General features: G+C 38.8%; 1 protein-coding gene across 1 annotated transcript in view; it reads right to left on the bottom strand.

Moving 5' to 3' along the window:
- epha7 (eph receptor A7) overlaps window positions 1-15,999 on the bottom strand; it is a 61,263-nt gene that overhangs the window by 18,503 nt on the left and 26,761 nt on the right. The window contains exons 5-6 of the mRNA XM_058086429.1: window positions 8,459-8,794; window positions 1,295-1,419 (exon numbers count right to left, since the gene is read on the bottom strand). Coding sequence (XP_057942412.1) covers window positions 1,295-1,419; window positions 8,459-8,794 — 461 coding nt within the window. The remainder of the gene's footprint in view (window positions 1-1,294; window positions 1,420-8,458; window positions 8,795-15,999) is intronic.

Raw genomic sequence — 15,999 nt, 5'->3', positions numbered from 1 at the left:
TGGGTTTTCTCCGGGTACTCCGGTTTCCTCCAACATTCCAAAAACATGCTAGGTTAATTAGCCACTCCAAATTGTCCATAGGTATGAATGTGAGTGTGAATGGTTGTTTGTCTATATGTGCCCTGTGATTGTCTGGCCACCAGTCCGGGGTGTACCCCGCCTCTCGCCCAAAGACAGCTGGGATAGGCTCCAGCACCCCCCACGACCCTCGTGAGAATAAGCGGTAGAAAATGAATGAATGAATGAATGATTCGGTTGAGCTGGTTTCTAAATTCTACCTTTTGAGTGTTAAGTTGGTGTGTGATGAGTTTAGTGTTCTTTGTAAGAACACTAACACATTCCAAAAACATGCTAGGTTAATTGGCCACTCCAAATTGTCCATAGGTATGAATGTGAGTGTGAATGGTTGTTTGTCTATATGTGCCCTGTGATTGGCTGGCGACCAGTCCAGGGTGTACCCCGCCTCTCGCCCCCCCGAAGACAGCTGGGATAGGCTCCAGCACCCCCCATGACCCTCGTGAGGAAAAAGCGGTAGAAAATGCAAGAACTAAACAATGTAATTTTCTCACTATTAAGAAATCCTCCTCTCTCTTTTTTGGAACGCCCCTTCCAGTGTGCAAAACAACCATTGTGCACAATGTGGGTGACTTTGGAGTCAACTTAGGGATGAGACTCACCAAATAAGCTCAAATCAAAATCACAAACACTTGACAGACGGATGATGATGCATTGCGAAGCATGTTACCTGACATCATGGGACACGGAAGAAGGAGGACACGGTGGTATTAAACGTTAATAATTTGCCTTCCTCGACCAACATGACACCCTGACGTTATGGACTTCTGGAATTAGTCAATTACTTTCCCTAAACCATGAAGCATTTTGAATGTTTTTTATTTATTTATTTATTTCCACTGCAGCCTCGCATCTTGTTTTTAATCTTAGACTGCAATTACGTTGGGGTGACTCGTAAAAAAATGCTCCAGTATCTGAGTGTCTTTCATTTGTTGAGTAAATGTGCTGATTAAATCTTAATGAAAACCTCTGATGTGTTCAAACTCAAAGCTCAGACTCCGCCAACGGTATGCAGTACAGGGCAGCAGAGAGCGAGATAGAAAGCAAAGGTGCATGGAAGTGTGCGTAAAAGACCAATAAGCCTGATTAAAATCGTATGAGCGTCTCATTCATTATTGCAACCACGACACAGGGCTCGCGGGATCATGGAAATTCCACCCGCGATACAAAACGGCAACTGAGTAATGGAGGGTAACGAGTTACAGAAAACATCACGTACTTTTTCATAATATTTGATTTCATATTCTGTGACAATTCCATTGGATTGCTGGGGTTCCTGCCAGGACAGCTGGATGCTCCGCTGCTGTACTTTCTCCTTGATGACCTCGCTGATCTGGGATGGAGCTGTCAAGAGAACAACAAGCGTCAATTAAAAGATCTTTGTTGTTGTTGTTGGAAATTACATGTTAGAGGCCTTGGAGATAAAGTCAGCTATCGGCCAGACTGAGATGGTTGGGACACAATTTGTATAGAAATTAGACATCGTGAAATACTCCAAAGGCGGAAGAAATTCCAACCGATGTTCTGTAAACCTGTCGTGACCATCATGAGTATCCTTGAACATGTGAAAGGATCTGATCCTATGAAATTGACAGGGCTAACTAAACAATGTCGTTTTCTCACTATTAAGAACTCGTGGACTGAATACAACAACACACGATATCCCACACAGAAAGCTTTCTAGATCTTCCAGAATCTGCGCCTATTCAGCTATATTTCCTTGGATTTCCAAAGGTCCCACACTGAGCTCACACTGAACACTGAATATTTCTGCATGTGCTGTTTGCTCAATAGCATTTTTTTTTAATTTTATTTGGGCAAATATATGAAACATTACAGTGCATTTCTTACATCAATCAAAATACAACTTTCCATTATTTACATTTGTATACCCCTGTTATTATCATCATTGTAATATTATTATTGTCATTATCATTATTATAATTATTGTTATCATCTTAATCATTATTACCATTATTATTGTTATTACTATCACCATTATTATAATTATCATTAATATTACCATTTTCATCATTATAGTTGTAACAATTTTTTTTAATGATTTAATTTTACAGACTTCATTGCTTTATGTCTGTGCTGAATAATCAATAACCATCCTATTGGTCCTGTCCTTGACTTGTCCTTGTCTTTTCAGAGACGGGCGTCCTCATCATCACACTTCCTATAACAACGTCCATGCTGGGTTATAATCCAGCCGTTTGGTTGAACCCGCTTCTAATTCCAAACAATCAGGGCTGAAAGTTGGTAAAACAGCAGCAAGAGAAAACTTGTGCCATGAGTGAATTAAGAATTCATGATAGTTTCTGTGTGCACTCATTGCCATGGAGAGCGTATAGTGGGGGAAAAAATAGACAAAGACTCTGAGGGCAACTGTCAAAAGTGTTTTGACAAGTTTCTTGCTCATGGGCTGCAGAGACTACCTCACCAGTGGGACGCAGACTACACACGGAAATGCATTTCACTGGCGAAAATCCAAATCGGGAAAAACTGATGCAGTCAGACTTTTTTTATAGTCGAGAAAGTCAGGCCTCATATATAGTGACCATATATACTGTCTAGTCTGCATATAGGGCAATGTAGACCAGACTTGGTGGGACTTGGGTAATCCTGCAGAGGACGTGGTTTCAAGCTTATGCCATCAGACTTGACTGAACGGCGTCGATTGCAGTACACAGTAGCCTGTTAAGATGTGTGACTGGTGGCCTGCCAATCACAGGGCACATATAGACAAACAACCATTCACACTCACATTCATACCTATGGACAATTTGGAGTGGCTAATTAACCTAGCATGTTTTTGGAATGTGGGAGGAAACCGGAGTACCCGGAGAAAACCCACGCATGCACGGGGAGAACATGCAAACTCCACACAGAGATGGCCGAGTGTGGAATTGGACCCTGGTCTCCTAGCTGTGAGGTCTGTGTGCTAACCACTCGACCGCCATGCAGCCAAGTAGGATAAGTTGAAATATAAAAATATTAAAAAAACCTTGCATGTAATAATATGAAAAACATTGTACAGGAAGAAAGTTTAAATATTTAGAAAATAATTTCGAAACATGGTTACAAATTATTAATAAAAAATAATTACTAATTAATTTTTTAATCAGGAAAAAAGTCCAAATTGTCCAATAATAATTTTGTAATATTATCAGGATAAATATTTTTAGTAGCATAGAGTTGAAACATTCAAGAAAAAAGATATTATTTTTGTAATATTTTGAGAAATTAAAAAACAACCATTAATTTTTTGAAAATTAGGGGTGGAGGGTGGAATTGAACCCTGGTCTCCTAGCTGTGAGGTTTGTGCGCTAACCACTCGTCCGCCGTGCCGCCCTCTGATGAGAAATATTTTTGATATATTTCACAGTGGTCCGTCAATGGAACAATGGAGCTCCAGGTTGTGCAGGGGCGTCAAACGGCAGACCATCTTCAATTCCAACAATACAAAATTGAAATTCAATTCAATTTTTCAGATGGTCTTTTGATTTTGATCAGGAGTGTATAATCACGGTCAACATTCAAGGTCAATTGGAGGAAAAAAGCTGTGAACAAATCCAAGACTTCAACAACAGTCGAGAGCTTCAGCAGTCAGGCTTCCACTCGCTTCAACAGGAAGCAACGCAAATTCCCCCCAAGTGAGAGTCTGAATAGAATGCAGTGCAATATTCAACGTAAACAGCAAACTGACAGAAAAAAACACATTGCCTAAATCCCTTTCTCACAGAGGTGTGAATAATTTAAACGGTGTCTATGTGTACTCCTGCAGAACACTGCCTATAGCGTGAAACAGAATGCGAATCAGCCTTTCAACTTCCACATATTCCCATCTGAGCCCGCCACTAAATCAGACCGCCGTTGCTTGTTATGCAGTCTTCAGAAATCAGCGGCATCTGCATATGTCCTCCTTAATTCCACAGAATTCACACAAAAACAGAATGGAAGCATTTAAAAAATGGTCCTTTTACAAGAACACAACAGATGCTAAATAATGTGGCCATGTATGAGGTCTGCATGGATCATATTGGCATCAAATAACCGCTTAAAATGTACGTATCATATATATCATGTGCTTGTTGGGTGAGTTCGAACACTAGAGCGGGGGTGTCCAAACCTTCTCCACCCAAGTATGGAATAAGCTATATCTATTTCATCTCAGCTTTGCGATATCAGTAAAAAAAAATCCAATTTTTTCTTTTTACATTTTTGAAATATTATGACTTTATTCCCCAAATATTTGGTTATGGTAATGGTAATGGTTTTATTTCATTTGAACATGCATCAGATTACAATTGAGTGCATCCCATAATCAGTTCCCAGTTCCACATGTCCAAAAGGAGTAGGAAGAAGCAAAGCTTATTAAATCCTACCCCTCCATCTGGTACTTTTACAATCACTAACTGTTATATTTGTTCACTTCCTGCTTTCCATAATACAGTTTAAGTTTTTTTTTTTTTAATAATGCACCTCGGACCGAAGTAGGAGTAGGAAGTTATTTCAGTAATTTTTTTTTTGAAAATAAGGTCCTAATTATGAAAAGAAAATTGACAAGAAGACTAATAAGAAGAAAGTCACAAAATTGTGGGGAAAATATGTAATATAAAAATAGATTTTATATTAATATTATAAACAGTTGTAATATTATGAGAAAAAAACATTGAACAAAGTTGTAATTTTTGAAAAAATTATGTTTGGTGACAAAGTCATACAATTTATGGGAATAAGTCGTAACGAGGTACATTATTAAAAAAAAACTGTATTATGGAAAGCAGGGAGTGAACAAATGTAACAGTTACTGATTGTAAAATGACCCTCACGGTATAAAATGAATGAATGAATGAACTTCCTGTGTAACCGTAGCGTCATCATTGATGATGCAACAAAGTACATACCTGCAGCCATTTGGTCATTTGGTTTGTTTCCTCTGCAGAAACAAAAAGCCAAGACAGATTGTGTGAACCTACTTTAAATGGAGGTTAAAGTTGACGAGGCTGAGCGAAAGATAAGCACTCAGCACATTGCTGGGCTCCAACCTCTATTCACATATTTCCAGCCGAGTAATTAGGCATGATGTGAATTCCTCATTAGATGGATCACCATCTGCATTCACGTGCATTATCATTCCCCTCGCTTCCTCGCTGTCGGCTTTGCGTACGCGCTGATTTTCATTTAAGAAGCATGAATGAGGAGAAATGGAGGCAGCCCTTATAGCGCTCGGGGACTCTGCTGCCTCGCCATGCCGACGTGAATCCATTCTGATTGATGAGCCATAAAAGCTTTATTAATTTAAACATGTAGGTTTTAGTGGACTCGGAGGTGCCAATTACATCCAGCTCAAGTGATCCTTACATTTCTGGTAAAGTGGAACAGAGTCAGCTCAGGTCTGCTGGGCTTGGCAGCCATTTGCATTTACACCTAAAGGGTGGATCTTCTTATCACGCACGCGCTCAACAGACAAATATGGCACTTTGATCACGGCGGCAGGCTCAAGCATTACTGACAGGGAGAGTATAAACACGTATACATGTCTATGAACGTCTTCATTAGAAAAAGATAACAGAAAATCACCTTTTTATGTGCCAAACATGAACGAGTCAACCTCACATGATTATATAACCTATAATAATAATATAATAAATGTAATATAATTATAACAATAATATAATAATATATATATATAGCCTATATAGCCTAAAAGCAGTCCTAATTTTTTTTATTTTCAGGAAGATGCTTTCATCATCCATCCATGTTCTATGCCGCTTATTCTCACTAGGGTCACTAGGGGGTATGCTGGAGCCTATCCCAGCTGACTTTGGGTGAGAGGCGGGGTACACCCTGAATCATTTAAGACAGTGGATTTGTGATCCACAATTCACAAATGTGCAACTGTGCACATTTTTGGTTATACATTTTTCAAATAATTAAATTTAAAAATTTTTTTTAATCAGATTAATCACAATCACAACACATTTGTTCAGGAAGTATACAAATGAAACAGTTACTAAATTAAATTAAATTAAATTAAATTAAATTAAATTAAATTAAATTAAATTAAATTAAATTAAATTAAATTAAATTAAATTAAATTAAATTAAATTAAATTAAATTAAATTAAATTAAATTAAATTAAATTAAATTAAATTAAATTAAATTAAATTAAAAATACTATTATATTAGGAAAGCAGGAAGTGAACAAATGTGACAGTTACTGATTGTAAAAGTACCCGATGGAGGGGTAGGATTTAATAAGCTTTGCTTCTTCCTACTCCTTTTGGACATGTGGAACTGGGAACTGATTATGGGATGCACTCAATTGTAATCTGATGCATGTTCAAATTAAATAAAACCATTACCAATCTTTAACCAATTAATCATGATTAATCACCATTATCGACTATGTCTGAAATATGACAATTTTACCGTAATTAATGAATGTCAATGAAGCTAAAAGCTAGCACACAAGTCTAAACATCCATTTGTCTAATATTAGTCTCTTTAATAGTAATAGAATATTTGAATCCGTGTTATTACGAGTCATTCGTGTTCACAGACATCACGTCATTTCAAGTAAATTTCATTACCCTAAAGAACTCCGTTCTGATATTACTATTTCAAAAGGTTGTATCTTGAAAAAAGGTCAGAGATAAAGGCATACTGGAAAATGAGAAAAAAAATCATCAGTGTGACCCAAACTTTGTGAATTCATCATTCATTATTCAGCATGAAACTCATTTGCATATTCTGACATATCTAACACAGCCATCACCACCATCATTTATAATGATGATGTTGAACACCACTGCTGCCTTCTCCGCTAGACGAAGTGTATTTCCTGTCGCTCGTTCTTCCACTAACCCCCACCCCCACACCCCCAGCTCCAAAATATGCTGCTTTGTGGATGTAGCAGCCGAGAGCTTCCGCGTAGCGGCACATGAAGCGGCACGTAACTCATTAAACTCCTTAAGAATTAGCAAGCGAGCGATAAGACTATCCAATTCATGTTTTTCTTTATCTTCCTGTTTATTTAACCACGCACACGTGCATTATTAAGCCCTTTTTTGTGATGTTCTGAGTGTCCCTGAATGCATCCTGCGCTCTTGCAATGAGAATGAGAAAGGATGAAGGAACTCCAGACGTGTGTGGGTTGAAGATACATCCAGTAGATGGTGTTGGAATTGTTCTTCTGTGTGTGTTCAGGGCAGATTCAAGTTATAAAACACGTCATTTTAATTTTAATTGTGGGTGATATGGACCAAAACTCATATCCCCATATATTTATCATGTAAATGTAGCATCACTACAACCTTCCAGGTTAGCTAAATAATGCTAGTTGTGCAGTGTAAAATAAAGATACTAAATATAGTCTAGTTGCAGGATGGAGGGAATTCGAACCGGATTATTTGGGACTTACTTAAAACCAAATGCCTTAGACTGGATTCAAGAGCTGGACCAAATGACCACAGTCACATGCCTGTTACTAGCGCTCACATGTACCGATTAGAAAAGCTCAACAACAGCCCACGCACGCACGGGGAGAACATGCAAACTACACTCGGAGATGCCCAAGTGCACAATCGAATCCAGGTCTTCCCGATCTCCTTCATTAGACCACTTTTAGATTTTTACAATGTGTTGCGGGCCAATAAGAAAACAGTTGTGGACCACAAAGGGCTGCACTTTGGACAACCATGAGCGGTTCAAGCTATTATGTTCTTGCTTGCTTGTTTTCGACTTTTGTCCATTCGTTCATTCGTTCATTCATTTTCTACCGCTTATCCTCACGAGGGGGGGGGGGGGCTGGAGCCTATCCCAGCTATCTACCACATTCATACCTATGGACAATTTGGAGTGGCCAATTAACCTAGCATGTTTTTGGTACGAGGTACATTAAAAAATTTTTTTTTACTGTATTATGGAAAGCAGGAAGTGAACAAATTAAAATTAAAATTAAAAAAAACAATTAAAAAATTAAAAACCTTAAACTATATTAGGAAAGCAGGAAGTGAACAAATGTAACAGTTACTGATTGTAAAAGTACCAGATGGAGGGGTAGGATTTAATAAGTTTTGCTTCTTCTACTCCTTTTGGACATGTGGAACTGGGAACTGATTATGGGATGCATTTAATTGTAATCTGATGCATGTTCAAATGAAATAAAACCATTACCATTACCATATATTTTATTTTTATTTGTAATTTTATTCCTGTTCTCGGGCCGCATTTTGGACACCACTGGTCTAGGGTCTGATTGATTCATGGAAACAACAAGCTTCAGGTGAATAGACCAAGAAAATAACCTTGAGCTGTAGGCCCAGTTCCAACACAACATGCGTTCTTAAAGAAAAACCCAAGTCAGTCTTACCCGCTTGGCCCGTGGCGATGCTAACTGCAGCAAACAGCCTCTGAGTGCGGCTCAGGTCAGACACGCCGTTGACGGCTTCCACCTCAAAAGTGTAGTTGGCGTGGGCCAGCAGGTCAACAATGTTGACGTAGCTATCTACTAGTCTTGATTGTGCGGGAAAATATCCCACGTTTGGCCCACACTGTCCGCACTCTTCAGGTTCCCAGCTACAGTGTCGGCATCGAACCCTGTAGGTGACATCACTACGTCCGCCCGTGTCAGCCGGCGGGCTCCACTCCAGGGTAACAGTGGTCTGGTTGATGGTGTAGACCAGATTCTGCGGAGCTGAAGGAGGTCCTAGTCAGGGGTAGACAAAGAAGATGTTTGCGTTAGATCATTTCTGGGTCATATTTTGTATAAAATACAACATTAAATACTGATATTGGATACCAATCTTAGAACAATAATATGTTTTCTTGACAAACTCTGATGTTGATGTAGAAAATCCTAAACAGGTTTTCTATGCACTGATTACAAAAACATTAAATTTATTCATCTTGACTCCTACTTTGCGGAAATTCACTTATCACAGTCGGGTCTGGAACCAAATAACCGCCATAAACGAGGGACATCATATATTGACACTTACTATGGTACCCATTATGTCATTGGATGCTCATATCACCTCCTACTTCGGTACGTGACAAAAATTAAAAAAATAAAAACAAAAAAAACCTTAAACTATATTAGGAAAGCAGGAAGTGAACAAATGTAACACTTAGTGATTGTAAAAGTACCAGATGGAGGGGTAGGATTTAATAAGCTTTGCTTCTTCCTACTCCTTTTGGACATGTGGAACTGGGAACGGATTATGGGATGCACTCAATTGTAATCTGATGCATGTTCAAATGAAATAAAAACATTACCATTACCATATATTTTATTTTTATTTGTAATTTTATTCCTGTTCTCGAGCCGCATTTTGGACACCACTGGTCTAGGGTCTGATTCATGGAAACAACAAGCTTCAGGTGAATAGATCAAGAAAATTAAATAAAAATAAAAATAAAAATAAAAATAAAAATAAAAATAAAAATAAAAATAAAAATAAAAATAAAAATAAAAATAAAAATAAAAATAAAAATAAAAATAAAAATAAAAATAAAAATAAAAATAAAAATAAAAATAAAAATAAAAATAAAAATAAAAATACTATATTAGGAAAGCAGGAAGTGAACAAATGTAACAGTTACTGATTGTAAAAGTACCAGATGGAGGGGTAGGATTTAATAAGCTTTGCTTTGCTCAATTGTAATCTGATGCATGTTGAAATTAAATAAAACCATTACCATTACAATTACCATTACCATTAGTTCTTATCCCACATGGGGACATTTACACCAAACACCAGACCGCACACATTCAGGCATGATTGAGCAACTGCTCCGTCATAACTTTTATGACTTTGTTATCTCTTTCAATATTATCACACTCCCTTTGCTCAGCTGCCCTTGGGGAGGCACAACACTGGTTAACACGTTTAATGATAATACAAAAGAGAGCGTGCGTATGCATAAACGCTAACCCCTTGGTGAAATGGCACGTGGACACTCAACTTCACCAAAGTTATTCTCTCCGTGCTTTCATTTGTCCTCGTACACAACGGAAAGCTGGCGCTCAAATCCCAGGCAGATAAACCTTTGGGATCTTGAATGATTGCGGTAAAAGTCATGATGGAAATGTAATTTTCTCGCACCGCTCACAACTGGGACTCATTGAGCTTCCGTGGATCAAAGTGACAAATTCTTAACGGGGGAAAACCGGACCAAGTGCAGATGAATCAACTCTAAGACGTCCCTTTCCTCAGATGGCTCACTTGGAATGAAAACATCAGAGTCTTTTTAATCCATGATCGGGTCACTGGTATTCAGGTAGCCTAAAGCCTAAAGTCATCTAATACAGGAACATCATTTTGTAGTTGACTTCTTCTTTCTCTTTTGTCAAATCAATCTCCTCCATCCAACCCTGGCAATAAAAAATGACAATAAAGGAAGTTTTGTATGCATGTAATTATTTCGTATGTTCCTAGTCATTTCCATAATAAAATGATCACATACATTGGAATTGAGTAAAAATAGGTTGCAACCTGATGACCAATAGAAAATGTGGGTCCCGGGTTGTGAGCCTTGGAGAACCCCTGGTGTAAACCATGTTTTAGAATGCATTGATTTTTTTCTTTGCCTGGTCAAAAAAGGTGTGGGATAGAAGTGAACACGCGATTGAGACGTTTCAGGCTTTGGGGGCTCTGCGCGGCTGTAGGTGATGTAAAGCTTTTCTGAGTGTGTGGGTGAGAGGAGATAAAGTAGAATACTGCAAGAGATCAGCGCTTGGATGAGCAGACGGTGCCGTGGAATCTGATCAGCAGAAATATGGACGGAAAGTCCAAGGCCAGGAGTCGGCAAACTTTTTGACTTATGGACCGCCATCCATCCATCCATCCATCCATGGGATAGGCTCCAGCATACCCGCGACCCTACTGAGTATATGGGTGGGGGTTAGGTGGATGGATGGATGGATGGATGGATGGGTCGGTGGGTGGATGGGTGGGGATGGGTGGGTTTTGGTGGGTCGGTGGTTGGATGGGTCGGTGGTTGGATGGGTGGGTCTGTGGTTGGATGGGTGGGTCTGTGGTTGGATGGGTTGGTGGGTGGGTGGGGTTGGGTGGATGGATGGATGGATAGATAACACAGCAATGAAATTGCCAACGAAATGTCGTTGCCTATATTATTATTATAATAATAATAATAATAATATGGAAAATAAATAGATGACATCAAATATGAACAACAATGTACAGCGTAAACAGTAATTTGTACAAATAATTTCAAATAAATAATAATAATTTAAAGTCTGATGGCCAGCAGTATGTACTGCTAAAACATTCGTATGACAAAGTAATTTTGCAAAATATAGCAAAACAGAACTTCATCCACTCGCGGTTAAACCGGGCATAGTTAGATCATTGTTTTATTACCAAGTTTGAAAGTCTGTAAAAAAAAAATATGGCCAACTTGATCTTTTGTAAATGGAGCATACAGCACGTGTATTGTGTATTGTATTTCCTGTGATAGTTCTAGGCCATGTTTGAAATTCTATCTGGACTGTTAAGAAAGAAGACATGAGTAAATCCAAGCTTAAGCGGGGAAGAATCTGCCACTTATCAGCCTTGAGGAGCACTGCAGGCTTATTTAACCCTTAGCGCTCTACAAGATGCTGGTGCTCTAATTAGGGACCAGTAAGGGAGGAGGGGGGCGGTATTCAAATGGCCCATAATCCTCACTCTACAAATGCGCTGTGTGACCCCATGACCTTGCCACTAATAAAGGGATAGCAGCCACCCTGTATTAGTGAAGTCATGCATTTCAATTCAAAGACGATTTGGGGGGGGGGGGTGGCTTTTGGAGAGGCGGTTGAGAGAGAGCGGTTGTGTTGCAACCCAAAAATGATTCAATCGTCTAAAACGACCACACTGAATTAAATATTGGATTTGCTGTCGGCAAAAAATGTGCGCCGCATTCTTAAAATGTATTTCATCCCTGGCACTGGAAAGAACATGATTACTCACAGGCAGGAGTCAACAAAACTAGAAGCACCAAGACGAGATCAAGTCTTTTTTTACACTTATTTTCACTTTACTCAGAGTTTCGGGACCAAATCTGTGGTTCTCAATTATTTTCTGCCATGCCCCCCCCCCCCCTCGCTCCCTTCCAGGAGAGACATATTTTTTTTAGTCCTCGGGATGTTGCTCTAGTCAGGAAGTAGGGCTCTACATTAAAAACAAAAATGACTTGCCCATGGGGAATCCTTAAGGTGAGAACTACTTGCCACAACTTGCCCCATGTAAAATGAAAAGACTGCCATAATGACATCATCTCATTTTTGTGTCATCACATGAGAATCTCAAATAAAGATGAAACGATGATCATTTCTTGTGGTTGTTTTTCCTACATAGATCATGACGTTGCATGGAAATCTGGATTGTCAAGAGACTTCTAGGTACTTTGCCTTTTAGAAGTTGTGCACCACAATGAAACATTATTGAATAGACACATTTGTGTACTGGTAAAGTGTTTTGAATCCAGAATAAAATGCTATTTAATTACTATTACACCGTACAGCCTGCCTCTCGCCCAATAAAGACGATATAAATATGTCTAAATATATCCACATAAATATACGTTGAGCGAGCGGTCAGATGGAAAATAAACATCTTTGGTAGCGAATGTGTTAATTGGACAACTGCTGGCTCTGTAACATTGTGTGAGACACACAAGCACCAGTCTTGATTGTCAGAACAACTTTTATTGTATTGCCCAACAAGCACAATATTAAAAACACCGGCTACTTTTGTGGCCATTAAAGCTAAAACTCAACTCTGAGCCCTCGAGTTCACTTCCTGTCCGCCCGTCTTTCAAGTCCCCTCAGGAACACATTTATAGTAACGCACACAATGTCTGATTTTGTCTACTTTATTAGGTAATACATAATAACATGATGTAATACGAGTGTAAAAGGTGACTATCGTGGGTGTTATTTCATGTCTGGACCCAATCAACTGCCATAAATGAGCAATTATTGTCCACAAAATGATTTTCATTGCAACAATATACATTGACAGTACTCCAGCAGAACTTGTTGAGGCGGCACATTTTGAAAGGTGGGCGGAAAGGGCTGCAGTGGGGGTCTTTTCATAGATGCCACGCTTCCACCAGCTCTGCTCGTAGCTGTTACATGATTGATACCTGGTCCCTGAAGTGTCAACAACTCTGCCTTGCCTCTGGAGAAAGGGGCTCTCCGTGTACAATGTACTCCATGTTGCATAGAAATGACTTACGCCAGCAAAACTATTTTTTTTTTTGCACCCATTCCTTTTTGTGCGTTTCACATCCACTAAATCATCCCTGACGCATTCTTTATCTCCGAGCACAAGAGATGCTACTTGTTATTTTGCTGAAGCGTATGCTACCTGTACAAGTCTGCCAATCCAGCAGTGAGCATTTATTTTTAATGACGGTTTTAAACATTTTTAATTATTATTATTTATTCGAAATTATTTAAATTATTTGTAGAAATTACTGTTTACGCTGCACATTGGTCATCTATTTATTCTCCACATTATTATTTATTATTATACGAGAGCCAGGCTATTAGAATCGTCCAGACATAAAAATAAATACAAATAAATAAGAAATAATAAATAAAAACTAAATAAATAAAACCCCTAGAGTCACCCTTACACTCCTATTATACAATATAGCAGACATAATATAGACTCACATGTTAGCATTGGGGGAGTTCCTTGTTCTTTTTTTACTTCCTGTTGTGCACAGTGCTACCTGCAGTGGCTATTGTCTTATCAATGTAACATTACTGACACCTAGTGACTAGTGTGCAACACTACATATCATCATAACATCTTTGAAAGCGTCTTCTGAATGCCTTATATTTTACCTAATTTCGCATTTTTTTATGCTAGAAAATGCTTCATTTAGACAAAAGAATTAGAAGAACAATCTGCTGAAACATTCATATTTGACTAATTATAGACCATGTTCAAGCACGAAAGAGCATGATTTATCAATTAGAGACTGTGATAGAGTGAGCCACAAACTGTGGCGAGGGATTACTCCATTGGATTTTAGACCGTTTAAGACTTTAAGACCCTGCATTCCCTGTGTTCCAGAACCTCCAGCGATAGGTGAAAATCCACAAAACACCTAAAACCCACTTTGAAGACTACATTAAGCTTTTGTAAGCTTTCTCAAATGCCTTACATGCATTTAAAAGTATCTGAAAAAATGCTTAAGTACATTTTAAATCAAAGAATCTGCAAAAATGGAAATGTACACACCAGTAGATGCAAAAAAACGCAAGCAAAGGAGATGAGCCCCTGTTAAAACGTAACTGAGATTAATTTAAATTCATCAGTCTAGGAAAGGTTATAAAGCATTTTATAAAGCTTTGGGACTCCAGCAACCCACAGTGAGAGCCATCCATCCATCCATTTTCCTCTGCTTATCCGGGTCCTGGTCGCGGGGGCAGCAGTCTCAGTAAACGTCTGGTTTAAACGTAGCATTTAAAAGAACACCATACTAACAGTAAAATATGGTGGAGGTAGTGCGATGGTCTGGGACTGTTTTGCTGCCTCAGGACCTGGAAGACTTGCTGTGATAAATGGAACCATGAACATATCCAACCATCTGATGGTGACCAACTTGGTTCAACTCTTGTCCTGCAGGGACTAACTAACATGCTAGCGAGTTAACCAGTTAGCCTCAAATACCACTTCCACACTGATTTCATGCAGTGTAAGGTAATTAAGGTCATTGCTGCCGCCTAGTGACCAAAATACTACATATCACTTGTATTTCCATATGTTTTGACTAATATTAGACCATAGTCTACCATGAAAAAGTCATCATTTATTCATAATGTCTGGAAAAATTGAATAATAATGATAATTGAAATGTGGTATTGCGTGGGACGACTGTAGTATTTTGCTTATTCTGTACACCAGGGGTGCTCACACTTTTTCAGCATGCGAGCTACTTTTAAAATGACCGAGTCAAAATGATCTACCCACTACAAAAATGCAAAACATCTATTTATTTTCAAATGTATTGAGGATTATTTGTACGTACAATGTATGTTGATGTACCTTACATAACCAAATGAGCCAATATTGCAAAACACACATAATTAACTATTGAATTTTTTTGTAATTACCTGAGTTTACTTTGATGACTTGCACTGAATTGAACCAGCCAGGGATGCATAGTCCGGACAGTAGCTGCTGATAGCCAGCCTCAAGCACACTTCCAAATGTTTATCAGTCATGGATAATATCCGTATCATAATATCCGTATAATATTCCATATCCGTATGGAAGTGATATGTTTTTTGCCTTTTTACTTGGTCCAGTTTTTGCCTTTTTACTTGGTCCAGCTCCTTCACTCATTTTAGTGACCATAAACTTTAGCGAGGGCTTTAAAATCTCGCAATTCGCCGACTAGTTTAGCACTTTGCATCGTTGTTTACGCATGAGCGGTGACCTAAAGGTCAAAATTCAGTTGTCATCTGATTGGTTGTCCTGTATGTCAATCAAGTAACGGGGATGGATGATAGGCTGACATCGTAAGTTCTGCTGCACTTAGAGACGTTGTTTGATTTGATTGGTCACCCGAAGGGCAACATTCAGTTGTCATCTGAATGGCTGCCCTGTATATCAATCAAGTGACGGCATTGATGCGAGGATGATATTTTTTTAATGTCACGCCGCGATCGACCAGCGATCGACCAGTACCACCTCCGCGATCGACCGGTAGCTCGGGATCGACTTAATGAGCACCCCTGCTGTACACGATGGCAAAAAAAAACTCTTATTATTCATTGTTTACACTACATTGCTCAACTCTTATCCTGCAGGGACTAGCTAACATGCTAGCGAGTTAACCAGTTAGCCTCAAATACCACGTCCACACTGATTTCATGCAGTGTAAGGT

This window comes from Doryrhamphus excisus, chromosome 1 (assembly GCF_030265055.1).
Source record: "Doryrhamphus excisus isolate RoL2022-K1 chromosome 1, RoL_Dexc_1.0, whole genome shotgun sequence".
In the NCBI taxonomy this organism is placed as follows: domain Eukaryota; kingdom Metazoa; phylum Chordata; class Actinopteri; order Syngnathiformes; family Syngnathidae; genus Doryrhamphus; species Doryrhamphus excisus.
The sequence above is the reverse complement of the archived record's forward strand: the minus strand, read 5'-3'. Positions and strand labels throughout refer to the sequence as shown.